This window comes from Symphalangus syndactylus, chromosome 9 (genome assembly GCF_028878055.3).
Source record: "Symphalangus syndactylus isolate Jambi chromosome 9, NHGRI_mSymSyn1-v2.1_pri, whole genome shotgun sequence".
NCBI classification, from domain to species: domain Eukaryota; kingdom Metazoa; phylum Chordata; class Mammalia; order Primates; family Hylobatidae; genus Symphalangus; species Symphalangus syndactylus.
In genome coordinates this window covers 60,828,423-60,842,987 of record NC_072431.2, presented here as the reverse complement: position 1 = coordinate 60,842,987, position 14,565 = coordinate 60,828,423, and the positions used below count along the sequence as shown (strand labels likewise).

At 58.9% G+C, this 14,565-nt stretch overlaps 2 protein-coding genes across 7 annotated transcripts; one reads left to right on the top strand and one right to left on the bottom strand.

Annotated features, from left to right (window-relative positions):
* Positions 1 to 436: 436 nt before the first annotated feature.
* On the top strand, positions 437 to 6,051 carry POLR2J (RNA polymerase II subunit J). Of its 4 annotated transcripts, none has more exons than XM_055292738.2 (4): positions 437 to 648; positions 3,198 to 3,287; positions 4,991 to 5,165; positions 5,824 to 6,051. In XM_055292738.2, exons 1-4 carry the CDS (start codon positions 596 to 598, stop codon positions 5,857 to 5,859), a joined length of 354 nt encoding a protein of 117 aa, XP_055148713.1. In that variant the 5' UTR covers positions 437 to 595; the 3' UTR covers positions 5,860 to 6,051. The 4 variants fall into 4 exon arrangements, with proteins under 4 accessions (XP_055148713.1, XP_063502393.1, XP_055148714.1 ...); XM_063646323.1 differs by having other exon boundaries at positions 487 to 648; positions 4,991 to 5,195; XM_055292739.2 differs by lacking the exon at positions 3,198 to 3,287 and having other exon boundaries at positions 500 to 648.
* A 299-nt stretch (positions 6,052 to 6,350) lies between these two features.
* On the bottom strand, positions 6,351 to 14,565 carry LRWD1 (leucine rich repeats and WD repeat domain containing 1). 3 transcript variants are annotated; one of them, XM_055292721.2, is made up of 15 exons: positions 14,273 to 14,565; positions 13,412 to 13,646; positions 13,193 to 13,309; positions 12,260 to 12,400; positions 11,914 to 12,018; positions 11,550 to 11,675; positions 11,360 to 11,474; positions 11,070 to 11,170; positions 10,663 to 10,870; positions 10,079 to 10,151; positions 9,842 to 9,982; positions 7,225 to 7,316; positions 6,928 to 7,083; positions 6,729 to 6,844; positions 6,351 to 6,627 (listed from the first exon to the last, which is right to left on the bottom strand). In XM_055292721.2, the coding sequence occupies exons 1-15, from the start codon at positions 14,350 to 14,352 to the stop codon at positions 6,487 to 6,489; spliced, it is 1,947 nt and encodes a 648-aa protein (XP_055148696.1). In that variant the 5' UTR covers positions 14,353 to 14,565; the 3' UTR covers positions 6,351 to 6,486. The 3 variants fall into 3 exon arrangements, with proteins under 3 accessions (XP_055148696.1, XP_055148697.1, XP_055148698.1); XM_055292722.2 differs by having other exon boundaries at positions 6,729 to 6,841; XM_055292723.2 differs by lacking the exon at positions 11,550 to 11,675.

The following is a 14,565-nucleotide window of genomic DNA, read 5'->3' as shown; positions in this document are numbered from 1 at the left end:
CCGGCGGCACCCCCCAGGCGGGGGTCCTGCAGCAGTCGGTGTAGGCAGCCTGGGCAGGGGGCTTATCATAGATCTGCCTCTGGCCACGAGATCTTCTTCTGCTCCCCCTACGGCTGCTAGCCGCAGCTGTCCACTACCCCTTAGCTTTATTCTGTCTATTCAGGGGCCTCCTGCTGCGCACTCCAAGGGGGTGCACGTTTCCAAAGAGAGATCAAGGGACATGGGGAAAGGAGAAAGGTACAGCTTGAGGTTCCCGCTCAGCCAGGACTAGGAGGCCTCTGTAGGGGCAGAGCAGCCCTCCCGGCGCCTGAGCATGCGCCGAAAAGCGCCCATGGGGGAAAGCCATGCCCGGGTGCGGGTGCGGGTGCGGAGGGGGGGGGGGGGGCGCGCGCCTCGCGACTGACGCATGCGCAGAGGCACCGGCCTATCTCGGGCTTTTCTCGCGCCTGCGCAAGATCCTCCAGCCCGACAGGGGGCGATGAGCCGATCCTTACGCGGGTTTGCCCCGCCGGAGTAATCCGAAAGAAGCCTCTTATTACGGCTCTGGGGCGGCGGCGGCGGACACTCAGGGTCTGGAAGCGACGGCGGCGGGAGCATGAACGCCCCTCCAGCCTTCGAGTCGTTCTTGCTCTTCGAGGGCGAGAAGAAGTAAGTGACGCCGGCTGCGGCGGGCCGAGGTGCGCGGGCCTGCGACTGTCGCATTCTGGGGTGTCTCCTGCCCATCTCTTGCCCCGGGAGGGAAACCGCTTTTGCTTGATCTTCCGCTCGGCCTGTGTCGGCCAAATGTAAGGCCGTTCCGCGAGGCAGTGGCGAGTGTGTCCATTTTGCAGATGAGGACACTGGGGCTTGGAGGCGAGCAAGTTACCCTGGACACATAGGAAGTGGCGGGGCTTGTATTCGAGCCCAGAGTGTCTGGTTCTCCATAGCCCTTTTCATACTCTGGGATCTGGCAGCTTCCTCTCTTGTCTTTCGCCCGCCACCTCCATCCTCCATCCCCTCCGATCTGTCAGCGGCCTGCGTAAAAGCCGCAGTGGCTCCTCGCTGCCTGCGGGTTGAAGGAGTCCAGGGGAGAGAGCTTGGGCTCGGCTAAGTGGGGGATTTAGCTACTCTGTGGGCGAGTGGCTTGATCTGTCGGAGGCCCTGTTTCCTCATCTGGAAAATGAGTTTATTACTGTACTTAGACATGGGATTCAGGCCGGGTGCGGTGGCTCACGCCTGTAATCCCAGCACTTTGGGAGCCCGAGGCGGGCGGATCACCTGAGGTCCGGAGTTCAAGACCAGACTGACCAACATGGAGAAACCCCGTCTCTACTAAAAATACAAAATTAGCCGGGCGTGGTGGCAGATGCCTGTAATCCCAGCTACTTAGAAGGCTGAGGCAGGAGAATCACTTGAACCTGGGAAGTGGAGGTTGAAGTGAGCGGAGATCACGCCATTGCACTCCAGCCTGAGCAACAAGAGCGAAACTCCGTTTCAAAAAACAAAAAAAGGGATCTGGCCAGGTGCGCTGGTTCATGCTTTTAATCCCACACTTTGGGAGGCTCAGGTGGGAGGATTGCTTAAGCACAGGAGTTCCAGGCTGCAGTGAGCTGTGATCGCATCACTGCACTCCAGCCTGGGCGGCTGAGCTCAATCTTCTCAAAATAAAAAGAATTGGATGAGGTAATTTGTGTAAAGCTCTTGGTCCAAAGCTCAGCACCTGGAAGACCTCATAACCATTAGCTCTTATTGTTCCCAGGTTGGCGTGCAGAGGTCTTGGTCTGGCCCTTGCCAGCCACTTCGGCCTCCTTTAGGGCAGACTCAACTGGAGACCATTTGGCCCCACAAGGGACATGTGGCAATAACTGGGAACATTATTGGTTGTCAAAGGGGGTTATGACTGGAATCTGCTGGATAGAGGTCAGGGATGCTGCTGATGTCCTACAATGTCCACAAGACAGCACCCCACAGGAAAGAATTATGCACCCTAAAATGTGTGTGGTGTCAACCGGGAGAAACCACCTTAGAAAAAAGGATATTCAACTTGATACCTCTCACCTGTGTGAGATTTTAGTGTCAGCCTAGTTGCCCTCAAATTGAGTGTGCATTAGAATCACCTGAAGGGCTTCTTAAACCATCGATCCCTGCGCCCCACCTCCAGAGTTCTGGGTCCAGTAAGTGGGAGGTGGGAGACTCTAACAAGTTCCCAGGGGATTCTGATGCTGCTTATCTGGGAACTGCACTCTGAAAACCTTTACTTGTCTTGGAAAATCCAATGGAAGTTTCCTGTCTTTGTCCATCTAAGCGTTCACTAAAATCATAGTAAATGCCAGAGCATGACTTGTTCTGGGGAATGGATGGAAGGACTACACACTCCAGCCAGGGGGATGGTTGCTTTCGGAACTCACAGGGTCAGGACCAGCCTCACCGTGTAACTTCAGGGCCTCTCTTCACCTTTTGGTTGCTTCATTATGTTGGCATAAGAAAAAAGGAACAGGCTAGGCATGATGACGTGCGCCTGTGGTCCCAGCTACTCAGGAGGCTAAGGCGGGAGGATCACTTTAGCCTAAGAGTTGGAGGCTGCAGTGAGCTATGATCACACCACTGCTCTCCAGCCTGGGCAGCAGGAGGGATCATTTGAGGCGAAGAGTTCAAGACCAGCCAGGACAACAAAGCAAAACGCCATCTCTACCAAAAAAAAAAAAAAGGAATTCAGAAAAGGCCAAGGTTCCATAGACCTGGGGTAGCAGGAAGTAGGGGACTGGGTTGGCGAGGCCTTTATGGGATGAAGAGATTGAGAAAGGCCTTCAGGAGGAGGCAGAGCTTATTTTTCCTTTTTATTTTTATATTTTTGATACAGAGTTCCACTTTGTTGCCCAGGCTGGAGTGCAGTGGCATGATCTCGGCTCACTGCAACTCCACCTCCCAGGTTCAAGTGATTCTCCTGCCTCAGTCTCCCAAGTCCCGAGGACTACAGGCATGGATCACCACACTCAGCTAATTTACTTATTTTTTTATTTTTAGTACAGACAGGGTTTTGCCATGTTGGGCAGGCTGGTCTTGAACTTCTGACCTCAGGTCATCCATCCACCTCAGCCTTCCAAAGTGTTGGGATTACAGGCACGAGCCACCACTGCTGGCCAGGTGGAGGCAGGGTTTAGACTCAGGGTGGGAGGAGGGGAGCCCCTGCCCCTCATCTGTGGCCTCTGTCTTCCTAGGATCACCATTAACAAGGACACCAAGGTACCCAATGCCTGTTTATTCACCATCAACAAAGAAGACCACACACTGGGAAACATCATTAAATCGTAAGTTTCCCATCACAGGCTCTCAGGGGCTGTGTTTAATGGGCCCCTCTGGGCAAAGCACAAGTTCCAAGATCTTCCTCAGTCTCTCTGAGCTACAGGAAGTCCTTCTGGGGGCTTGCTCTGGGCATTTTATAATCTTAGTACCTTTTTATCAAAATGACACCAACCTCCATGTCTTCACATAAGCCACGCTTCTGTAGTGGCTTATTCTGTAGATGAACATGTGCATTACATTCACTTTTTTTTTTTTTGAGATGGAATTTTCTCTGTCGCCCAGGCTGGAGTGCAATGGCACGATCTTGCTCACTCACTGCAAACTCCGCCTCCTGGGTTCAAGTGATTCTCCTGCTTCAGCCTCCCTAGTAGCTGGGACTACAGGCACACGCCACGATGCCTGGCTAATTTTTGTATTTTTAGTAGAGACGGGGATTCACTGTGTTGGCCAGGCTAGTCTCGAACTCCTGACCTCAGGTGATCCACCCGCCGGCTTCCCAAAGTGCTGGGATTACAGACGTGAGCTACTGCGCCCGGCCTTACATTCACCATTAAGTGCACGTTCTGTAAATGAACGAGCAGCAGATTCCAGCACAGTAGGCCTGTGTTGTTCATGCTGAGGGGCATTGAAAAGCAGTCAAGATTAGCTCCCCTCACGCCACCCGTTTGTGACCTCAGTGCCACCTCGGCCTCTAAGATGTATGTGGCAGAGACTAGAACTTCTATTTAACAAGAGAAAGAAAAAGAAGTAGGAGAGTTCTGTGGCTATCCAGTGCCCCTAATGGGCGCCCTGCATTGGTTGGTGGGTGTTTGTTTATACCAGTGAGGTCCTAGCCAGGTTGGTCAGGGATGTGTCTGCCATTCTGGCCCAGGGACTTGTCATTTTACTGTAGACTTGGCTCTTCCCTCTGGTGCCACCAGTGAAGCCAGGCTTTTCCCCGTCTGTGAGTGGGGTCTGCCCAGTCTCCTGGTGTGGTCGGGCACGGGGATGGAAGACTCCTGCCCGGAGCCCAGCCAGTGGGGCGCCCAAGCTCTCCTGGGGCCCTGCTGCTCCCCTGCTCTTGAGCCCAGTGTTGCCACCTATGCACAGGTCCCCCTCATGGTGCTCACACCACTCTAAGCTGCTCTAGAGGAGACCCCTGCGTGCCCAGGGCACAGTACGTGATGCAGCCCCATGGCACAGGGCCCAGTGTGCGTGACCAGCCGCTGGCAGCTGTGCTGCTCAGAGGGTGGAGTTCCATTTGCATTCCACTCACTGCTGGGAGCTGGTCCTCCTCTCCTGCTGCCTTTATTTGCTGCATGGATGCTCTTTGCGGGCTTTTTGGGTCGGAGTCACTGAACACTGGCTGAACACTCACTGCCTGGGAGATCTCTGCCAGCACTGCTGTGCCCAGTGGGAAGAGGTTGCTGGAATCCGTTTCTAGCTCAGGTCCTTCAACCTTATGGATGTGGAGGGTGTGGGGGACCGTGTGGGTGTCCTTCAACCTTGGATGCAGGGTGTATGTGTGTGTGTGTGGCGAGGGTAGGGTGTCCCCACATGAGGTATCTTCCTAAAAGCGTTACTTTCCTTGAAGACTTTTGGGGAAGAACGTTGGGGGGGATTTTTGGCTAGAAAGTCTGTTCTGCTCTGAGCTGGCTGCTACCTAGCTTGGGCCTGAGCCCTGAGGGCACGAGGCTAGACCCTCACACTGTCTGTCCCTGGACCTCAGACAACTCCTAAAGGACCCGCAGGTGCTATTTGCTGGCTACAAAGTCCCCCACCCCTTGGAGCACAAGATCATCATCCGAGTGCAGACCACGCCGGACTACAGCCCCCAGGAAGCCTTCACCAACGCCATCACCGACCTCATCAGTGAGCTGTCCCTGCTGGAGGAGCGCTTCCGGGTGAGGGCGGGGCCTGGAGGGGCAGACGGGGTGGGCTGGACACCGGCCTGTGTGCCCAGGCCTGGGACAGCCCTGGCCTGTTTCTTCGGAGGTCCTGGGGGAGAGGCAGCAGTGATGGAAGAGCAGGGACTTCCACCACAGGCTCCAGGACGTGTGGACTGAGGGGTTGTGGAGTCCAGGCCTGTGGCTCCCATCTGCCCCATGGGACTTCCGTAGCACTGCAGGGTCCCTTGGTGCTGTGGGCCAGATCGGGGCGGGGACCTGCTGTCCTTTGGGGGTGTTCTTCTACGTCCCTTGTCGGTGGTTGGCAAGGCCTGGTCCTTCCAGGCCTCTGGGAGGCAGCTCACCCCAGGGTGGCCCACGCCTGTTCCTGGCAGGGCACCTGGGAGTCTAGAACAGTTTAGAGGGGAAAGAGCCATAGCTTGGGGGATTTCAGTGTCTGAGTCATCTGCTCACCAGGAAGCCTCTGTGGCCTCTGACTCCTGCCAGGGCTGGATTGGGCCAGCTGGGAGGGCCCTTTGGCTGCTCCACTGTCCTGGGGAGTGTGGCCCATGGCTGCTCTCCAGGAAGGGCCTGGCCGGGGGATGCTGGGCATGTGTTTCCAGCATCCTTGCCCCAGCTGTTCCAGCTGAGTCTCCACCTTCTTCTTCTCTCCCAGGTGGCCATAAAAGACAAGCAGGAAGGAATTGAGTAGGGGCCAGAGGGGGCTCTGCTCGGCCTATGAGCCCCGTTCCTACCTGTGCCCGACCCTCCGCTCCAGGTACCACGCCGAGGAGAGCAGCCAGTCCCAGCCATGGCCCGCCTTGTGGCCACCCCTCACCCTGACACCGACGTGTCCTGTACATAGATGAGGTTTTATATTCCTAATAAAGTATGGCGGAAGAGACCTGGATGTGGACTTGAGCAGCGGTAACTTCACAAGCAAATGGGTTGTCAGGCTTGATGTAGGCAGATGACCCATTTCAGGGGCCTCCGGTTGGCAGGGATGAATTCATTCTGGACAAAAGATCCGGAGTCCAGGGGCTGCTGCGGAGGCTGTGCTGAGCTGGAGGGAAGTGTGCAAACCCATGAGCTCCCAAGAGTCTCTGCTCTAGAAGCCTCAGCTCCTGGGCCTGCCTGTCAATCAATCAAAGCAGGAACACTTTTTCCTGCATAAAACTCGAAACACCTTTTTCCACAGCCTTCTTGTCCACAGTAGAGAGTTTAATAAAAATATTCACTGATTGATTGATGATAAACCCCCCACCCCCATCGGCCCAAAGCTGAATAAGTTAGTTTTAGTTAGTTAGCTGCGTCCCTGGTCCTTTGCGATGGCGTGAGGCTACATCCTCCCCCAGATGGCTACGATGTTGGAGTCCGTCAGGGCAGTGAGGTAGGTGAAGGAGGCATTGGCCACCACCGTGTTCACCATGGTCTTGGTCACCGCCTGGCCAAGGGCCCAGGGCTGGGGCCACTTCAGAATCTGGTGGGGGGAGAGAGGAGAGCTGGGCTGGGCTGCTGACCAAAGGCAGGGCCCCTGATGCCTTGCCAGCCCAAGCCTGGGCAGGATGAGCCGGGCGGTACCTGCGTGGGGGCCTGCGGGGCTGCCGGCAGTAGGGGTGGCTGCTTCAGGATGTTGCTGACATCATAGAGCCACACGTTGCCCTCCTCATCCCCACAGAGCACAATCCCCTTATCTGCTGGGACAGAGATGGAGTCTGAGTGGGGGCAGAGCTCCCGGAGGCCCTGCGGGATGGGGGGAGGGGCAGGGGGGCAGGCTCACCAGGGCAGGCGCTGAGCGAGAAGTAGGCCAACTCGGTGGGCGACCACTGCAGCCGCGCCAGGACTACCACTGCCACCGTGGACTGGCTGCCCCGGCCCCCCCACGTCTGCCTCCAGCTCCACAGGCAGATAGTGCCCAGGCCGCTCCCCTTGGAGGCTGTGGGGGAGAAGGGAGAGCTGTGCAGGGTGGCACCTCCCGGACACCTCCTCCCACTAGAGATCCTCAGCCCAGCCCAGGGACAAGCGGCCCATCTGTGTGCCCGGAGGCTAGGCTGTCCCGCTAGCTGGGCTCACTCACCCACGACGTCCTCATTCACAAATGCCAGCCCATCCACTCTCCGTCCAGATGCCTCCGAGCCCTCAGAGAAGACGAATTCCACTTCACACACCCTGTGGGGCAGCAGGAGATGCTAGTTGGCCATTCCTAGAGAGCTGCCCACTCACCCAGGCATCTGCAGGGCACTTGCTGGGGACCCTGCCCTGTGTGAAGGCTGCACAGAAGATGCCACCAAAGAGATACGTTCTTGGCCCCAGGAAGGTTCAGTTTGCCCTGGAAGGGGGAGCCAGCACCTGAGTGTCCCGAGTCACAGTAGTGACCCAGAGGCATGAGGGGTGGCTCTTCCAGGACGGGGCTAGGCCAGGTGGTCAGAAAAGGCTGTGAAGTGAGCCGGTGCCTCTGGGACCGAGTGTGAGATGAGCAGGGGCCTCCTGGCAGCCAAGTAGGGCAGGTGTTTCCAGGCCATGGCCCAGGGGGCTGTTGGGGGCATCTGTTCTGACTCTAAAGACGGGGGAATGGCTGCTGAATGTTTCAGAGCTGAGAGTGTGTGGGAGTGTCTGCTTGGAGAAGTGTCCCGGCAGCTACCTGACTCGGAGGCTAGCCTGGAGCCAGGAGCATGGCCCAGCAGCTAACCATGGGCCAGGCCTGAGCCAGTTGGGCAGAGGGTATGAGAAGAAGCATCTTAGACACGGGGACCAGACATACAGGCAGGGAGGGAGGAGGCAGCCCAGGGGCTGCTGGTGAGAAAGATAAGCCCATAACTACCGCTGCCGCCACCACCTCTGCCACCAAGGCCCCTGCTGCTCCTTTCAACACAGCAGCTGTTGTGTTGAAGCTCCTCCTGGGCTGTTTGTTGTAGGTAGGCTAAAAATCCAAATCTTGGCCCAGGGCAGTGGCCCACACCTGTAATCCCAGCACTTTGGGAGCCTGAGGTGGGTGGATCACCTGAAGTCAGGAGCTCGAGACCAGCCTGGCCAACATGGCGAAACCCCGTCTCTATTAAAAAGACAAAAATCGGCTGGGTGCAATGGCTCACGCCTGTAATCCTGGCACTTTGGGAGGCTGAGGCGGGTGGATCACCTGAGGTCAGGAGTTCGAGACCAGCCTGGCCACCGTGGCGAAACCCCATCTCTATTAAAATACAAAAATAAGCCGGGTGTGTTGGCGTGCACCTGTAATTCCAGCTACTCGGGAGGCTGAGGCAGAAGAATTGCTTGAAGCCTGTGTGGGGGTGGAAATTGCAGTGAGCCGAGATCGTGTCATTGCACTCCAGCCTGGGCAACAAGAGTGAAACTCCATCTCAAAAAAAAAAAATTAGCCGGGTGTGGTGGCATGCGCCTGTAATCCCAGCTACTCGGGAGGCTGAGGCAGGAGGATCACTTGGACCCCGGTGGCAGAAGTTGCAGTGAGCCGAGATCGAGCCACTGTACTCCAGCCTGGGTGACAAGAGGAAGACTCCATCTCAATTAAAAAGTAAATAAGCCGGGCGCGGTGGCTCACGCTTGTAATCCCAGCACTTTGGGAGGCCGAGGCGGGCGGATCACGAGGTCAGGAGATCGAGACCACGGTGAAACCCCGTCTCTACTAAAAATACAAAAAATTAGCCGGGTGTGGTGGCGGGCGCCTGTACTCCCAGCTACTCAGAGAGGCTGAGGCAGGAGAATGGCATGAACCCGGGAGGCGGAGCTTGCAGTGAGCCGAGATCGCGCCACTGCACTCCAGCCTGGGCGACAGCGAGACTCCGTCTCAAAAAAAAAAAAAAAAAGTAAATAAATAGAAATGCAAAGCTTACTGTGGCTGACAAAGCCCGGCATACCCTGCCCAGGCACCCTTGCCACCTCGTTCTGGGCTGGGTCCACCCAGCTGTGGCCACATGGCCGAGCAGGCCAGCCGGCTCCCCTGCCACTGACCTTTGCACGTACCATTTCCTCCATGCAAGCACCTTCCCGCCCTCTGCCCACTGACTCCCTTGCTGGGCTCCCAGGGAGGAAAGCGTGAGCCCCAGAATATCCACCTGCCACTGGTCACCTCAGCAGAGTCCCCTGAGGCCCCCATGCTAGTGTCCCTCTGCCCGTTACTCCTTTTCCCTCTCCTTCGTAGCTAGCATCACACTGTGGGATTTTGATTGGCCACCTTTGCTTAGCGTCTGTCTTCCCCAGTAGGCTGGGGGCCCCAAAAGGGCAGGGACCCCCTGCCAAGCCCTGTCTCCAGGTGGGACAGATGAGCCACAAAGCCTCAACGTGGCACTTCCAAAGCCCGCCTGCCTGCCCAGACACCGCCTCACCTGCCCTCCACTAGCCATCGGCCCCTCTTCACAGATGAGGACATTACACTAACACAGAGGACCATCACACTGCTGATGAGTGGCAGGAGTGGGCTGGATCACGTGGGCACAGCATGGTGCCGAAGCCCCAGGTGAAGGGGAGGCCATCATGGCCCAGTCCCACAGCTGAACCCAGGGTGAGGGCAGGGTCAGAGTCCTTTCCTCCAGAGCCTGGCAGGAAGGTGGGACAAGCCAACTCTGCGAAAGCAACCCTTATGGTTACCCGGGTGTGCCCAGGCTGCTGTGAGCCCATCTGGGCCAACAGCCACCCTGAGCAGAGGCCTGGCTTCCAATGCACCCCCTGCCCAGCCTCACCTCCTCTTTTGGGGCTGGTCCAGCCGCACGTCCCAGCAGCAGCAGCCGCCCTCACAGCCGGCCAGCAGGCAGGCATCCGGGCAGGAGGCGACAGGGCAGAGGCGCAGGGGGATGGAGGTGGTGTCCAGTGTGAGCAGCTGGCTGCCAGTGGGCAAGGGGGAGCAGAGCATCAGCCCCAGACCGAGGTGTCCCTGCCCCAGCAGCTGGCCACTCCCCAGCCTCGCCCGAAAGCATCACCTGGCCTGGAATTCGTAGTCCTGGTTGGGCACACCGATGTCCCACAGGATGATCCGCTTGTCATAGGAGGCCGCTGAGGAGGGGGTGGGGCAGGGGAGAAGTGGCCCTGAGGTGACCCTGCTCCCTCCTGCTGGCCGCATCCCAGGCTGAGCCCATGGTCCCAAGGCCAGCCCCTCTGAGGCAGGGAGGGCGGGCCGAGGCTAGGAGACAGGAACACTCCTGGGCCCGCAATCCCTGTCTCCTCGCTCTAACCTGATGTGGTGGCTCCAGCGGCCACCTCCTATGGCTCATCCATCCCCCGTGACGGGGGCGCCACACCCGGGGGCAGGGGCATCCCCCCAGGTCACTGACAGGGGACACAGTGGCCCAGGCTGTTGGAAAACTCCAAGGCCACAGAGCAGGCTGTGGATAAAGCCAGGGTTGAAGCGACATGGCTTCCTGCCAAAGCTAGAGTCGGAGCGGTGCAGACTGGGGCCCGGCAGGCGCCCGAGCTCCCAGCCATCCCAGGGAGGGGAGCGTGGAGGCTACTGGGGCAGCAGGACAGGGGTGCTTAGGGGTCCCAGGGGTGAAGGGGAGGGGCTTACTGAAGAGGTGGGTCTCGTGGGCGGGGCTGAAGCACAGGGTGGCGATGGCCTTCTTGTGGGCCCGGATGACCCCGCAGCAGAAGCCAGCACGCACGTGCAGCAGCCGGACCAGGCCCCGCAGGCCTGCGGCCGCCAGCACACTCCAACGCTTCTTGTGGCCGGCCTGTGTAACCACCATCAGGGCGGTCCAGGCCACAGAAAAGAACTCCTGGGTGGGGGTAGAGGAAACAGTCACTGGGGCAGAGCTACTGGTGTGAACACGCGGGCAGCCCCGGCCTGGGAGAGGGAGCCCCAGCATGAAAGAAAAAGGCCGCGGGGCAGGGGGCCGAGCCTGCATCCATCCCCATGCTGCTATTCAGGAGTTAGTCGGACACCCCCGCCCAGCAGGGACAGGGCCCTGCACTCACCTCGCCGGGTGCCTTGTACTTGTGGAGCACGATGCCCGTCTGGCAGTCAATTACGCATACAGCCTCTCCGCCGCATGTGGCCACGGTCTGGGATGTGGCCCCTGAGTGCCCGGTTTTGAGAGGTCAGATGAGCGGAGACATTTCCCATCCGTCCTCCCTGCAGCCGCCTCCTCCTAGCCTTGATGACACCTTTTAAGCTCTGTCTCCTGATCCCCCACCCATCCAGGCGGCCCCATTTCCGGCGGCCCCATTTCCAGTGGCCCTTGCCCCGCCCGCCCGCCACCATGTACCCTCCTCCCAGGCCGGCTCGAAGGCACAGGCCCACAGCTGGGTCTCGAGGTCCTGGGGGCTGTTGTTCTTGCTGTGGCACTGCAAGAAGTGCAGGGGCTCCAGCTTCACAGCAGGCTGTAGGGGGAGAGGAGGGTCACGGCTGCCCAGCCCCGACTCATCTGCCACCTGCTCCTTGCCACCTCAGCTCACCTGGCTGCCATCGGAGCCTGCCACAGGGCCGCCCTCCACCTGGGCCGATGGGGAGGCACATGCCCGCTTGCTGGGAGAGAGACTGAGTGGGATGTCGTCTGGCCGTTTCAAGGCCGCCAGTCTGGCCTGTGGAGGAGGCCTTGTGACCATGGGCCCGTCTGCCTGGGGCTTCCTTCCTCCCCATCACAGGCTGGACCCCACCTCACTGTGGGTGCAGGAGGCCCAGGCTGGCCCGGGGTCACCTAGGGAGTGAGCTGGGAGCTGGGGTGCTTCCTGGGCACATGCCCAGGATGCCTTGGTCTCCTGCAGCTTCTCCAGGCAGGAGGGACTGGCCTGGCCTCAGAGCCCTGGGAGCTGCACTCACCCTGGGCTTGTGGGCAGCTCCAGCTTCTGGGGGCTTCTCTGGGCTGTTAGCCTTTTGCACCTGGGTCCTACTGGAGGCCACCAGCTCCTCAGAGATCATCTGCACCTGGGTGAGGCCAGGCCATCAGGAAGCTGGGCAAAGTCCCAGGTGCCCCCAGCCCTGCCGATGCATAGTCAGGGGGAGCTTGTGCTTCCAGAGTTGGGGAAGGACCTCTCCAGCCAACAGGGCTGCCCACCCTGACTCACATCCCACTCCCACAGCCCCTCAGCCCTTCACAGCCAGGGACCTCCAGGCAGCTAGGGATACAAGAGCCAGTGACTCCCTGCACATTGGGACAGGGACGTACCCGCCACTGGGTGAACTCGCTGAGGGACTCAGGCCCGTAGCGGACATCCCTGACAGCCGACTTCACAAAGTCCGCCTGGGCCTTCTCAGCCTCCTCTTCAGGGCCCAGTGTGGCCATGAACTTCTCCCAGTGAGCTGTGACCTGGTGCAAGAGGGACCAGATCCAGGCCCGGCCCACCCCAGCTCCTCCGTACCCAGCCCTCCATCTCAGGGAATCTCAATCCTGCCACCTGCTGGAAGCCTCCTGGAATCACAGCCTCATAAACACACACACACACATCACAAACAGCCCAGGTGACTGTAGTCCCAGCCACTGGAAGGCTGAGGAAGAGCATCGCTTGAGGCCAGGAGTTGGAGCCTGGGGAGCAGAGCAAGATCCCACCTCTACAAAAAATTTTAAAATGATCCAGACGTGGCGGCATGAGCGTAAAGCCCCAGCTATTCAGAAGGCTAAGGCGGGAAGATCACTTGAGCCCAGGAGTTGGAGGCTGCAGTGAGCTATGATCACACCACTGCACTTCAACATGGGCAGCAGAGCGAGACCCTGTCTCAAAAAAAAAAAAAATAGTAAAGTAAAAAACACCCCAGAAAAAGCTACTTAGAAGAGTCAGGCCAGGTGTGGTGACTCATACCTGTAATCCCAGCACTTTTGGAGGCCAAGGCGGGCAGATCACCTAAGGCCAGGAGTTTGAGGCCAGCCTGGCCAACATGGTGAAACCCTGTCTCTACTAAAAATACAAAAAAAATTAGCTGGGCGTGGTGGCAGGTGCTTGTAATCCTAGTTACTCGGGAGGCTGAGGCAGGAAAATCACTTGAACCTGGGAGGCAGAGATTGCAGTAAGCCAAGATCGCATCACTGCACTCCAGCCTGGGCGACGGAGTGAGACTCCATTTCAAAAAAAAAAAGTAATAAATAATCCTCTCATCCCCTTACCCTGCTGGTCAGCTCCCGATTCAGGTTCTCCACCTGAGAGTAAGTTGAGGACGCATCCTTGCCATTGACCTTACGGAGCGTGGGCAGGAGAAAGGAGACTTTCAGGTTGTCATTGACCTGGGGAAGAGGGGGTGAAGGGCAGTGGCTCAGGAGATGCTGAGCCTGAGCCCAACAGAGTCCTGGCCCCAGGTATGAAGCTGGTGGGAGGCCCCCACTTACCGTCAGGAAGGGGTTGCCCTCCAGGCTGAGTTCCTCGAGCTTGGGGAACTGGCACAAGGCAGTGACATCCCCCAGCTGGTTGTTGGCGCAGCGGAGGACACGCAGGTGGGACAGGCCCAGGTTGTCCGGCAGCGTCTCCAGCTGGTTGTTAGACAGGTCAAGCTCCTGCAGCTGCGTCAGGCGGCACAGGAGCTTGGGGTCCAGGTGCTCGGAGAGCAGCTCCAATCCTGACAGGCTGGAGTTGGGGGCAGAAGGCTTAGGGGGCGGGCAGGCTTTGCACCCCACACCAGTCTGCCCCGGCTACCTCAGAAGGCTTTTTCACCTGACATTTCTCGTACAAGTGTAGCCGCCCCGCCCATCCCGTTACTTTATTTTTAGAGTCGGGGTGTCACTCAGTCGCCTAGGCGCGATCATAGCTCACTGCTGCCTCCAACTCCTGGGCTGAGGGATCCTCCCGCCTCAGCCTCTCGAGTAGCTGGGACTAGAAGCGCGCGCCACTACTCCCGACTCCCCACCACTTAAAAAAAAAAAAAACTGCAACTACTTTAGGACTGGGGGACATCCTAGCCCCCTCTAGGATGCTCTTCCTGATCCTTCGGGGGCTCGCCTGTGCTTCCCAGGCCTTCTAACGGTAGCGGCAGGTTGTGCCCCTAACTGTCCGGGCTCCCTTCAGGGGATGAGGCCCCTCGGAGCTCCCGGCGAGCGGGTAGGGCCACGATCTCCCAACAAGAAGACATTTGACCACTCTGCCGAACCCAGAGGGCGATAACGGGGACAGGCGGGCCGTTGGGGAGGGTCCCCGCTCTTCTCCCCGACCGCCCGACCCCGAGGACACAGCCTCGCCCCCTGCTCGGCTCTTACTCCAGACTCCGGATCTTCCCCAGCCGGTCGCTCTTGGGGCGTCCGCGCTGCATTAGCAGCCGCGCCGAGAGGGGGCCCATGGCGAGGAGGCGCAGCCCGCGCTGACCCAGTCGGCCGCCCCGGCGTCTGGCGTCGCCCTGCGTCTCCTGGAGCCCGGTACTGGCGTCCGCGGTAACGAAGCCCAGGAGGCGGCGCCGCGCGAGCCCGTGGGCGTTAACGACCGGAAGGAAGCGGAACCCAGGCCTCGTGCCCTCGCCCCGCGCGGACTACAACTCCCAGCGGCCCCCACGGCC

Bases quoted from the DNA above. Each gene is read 5' to 3' on its own strand.
- POLR2J (XM_055292740.2), top strand. From the start codon at position 596: ATGAACGCCCCTCCAGCCTTCGAGTCGTTCTTGCTCTTCGAGGGCGAG. The intron at 649-3,197 runs GTAAGTGACGCC...CTGTCTTCCTAG, and splicing joins CTCTTCGAGGGCGAGAAGAA to GATCACCATTAACAAGGACA. The intron at 3,288-4,990 runs GTAAGTTTCCCA...CCTGGACCTCAG, and splicing joins CTGGGAAACATCATTAAATC to ACAACTCCTAAAGGACCCGC.
- LRWD1 (XM_055292721.2), bottom strand. From the start codon at position 14,352: ATGGGCCCCCTCTCGGCGCGGCTGCTAATGCAGCGCGGACGCCCCAAG. The intron at 11,475-11,549 runs GTGAGCTGAGGT...CTCCCCCTACAG, and splicing joins CAGGCTCCGATGGCAGCCAG to CCTGCTGTGAAGCTGGAGCC. The intron at 11,171-11,359 runs GTACATGGTGGC...CCGGGCACTCAG, and splicing joins CGAGCCGGCCTGGGAGGAGG to GGGCCACATCCCAGACCGTG.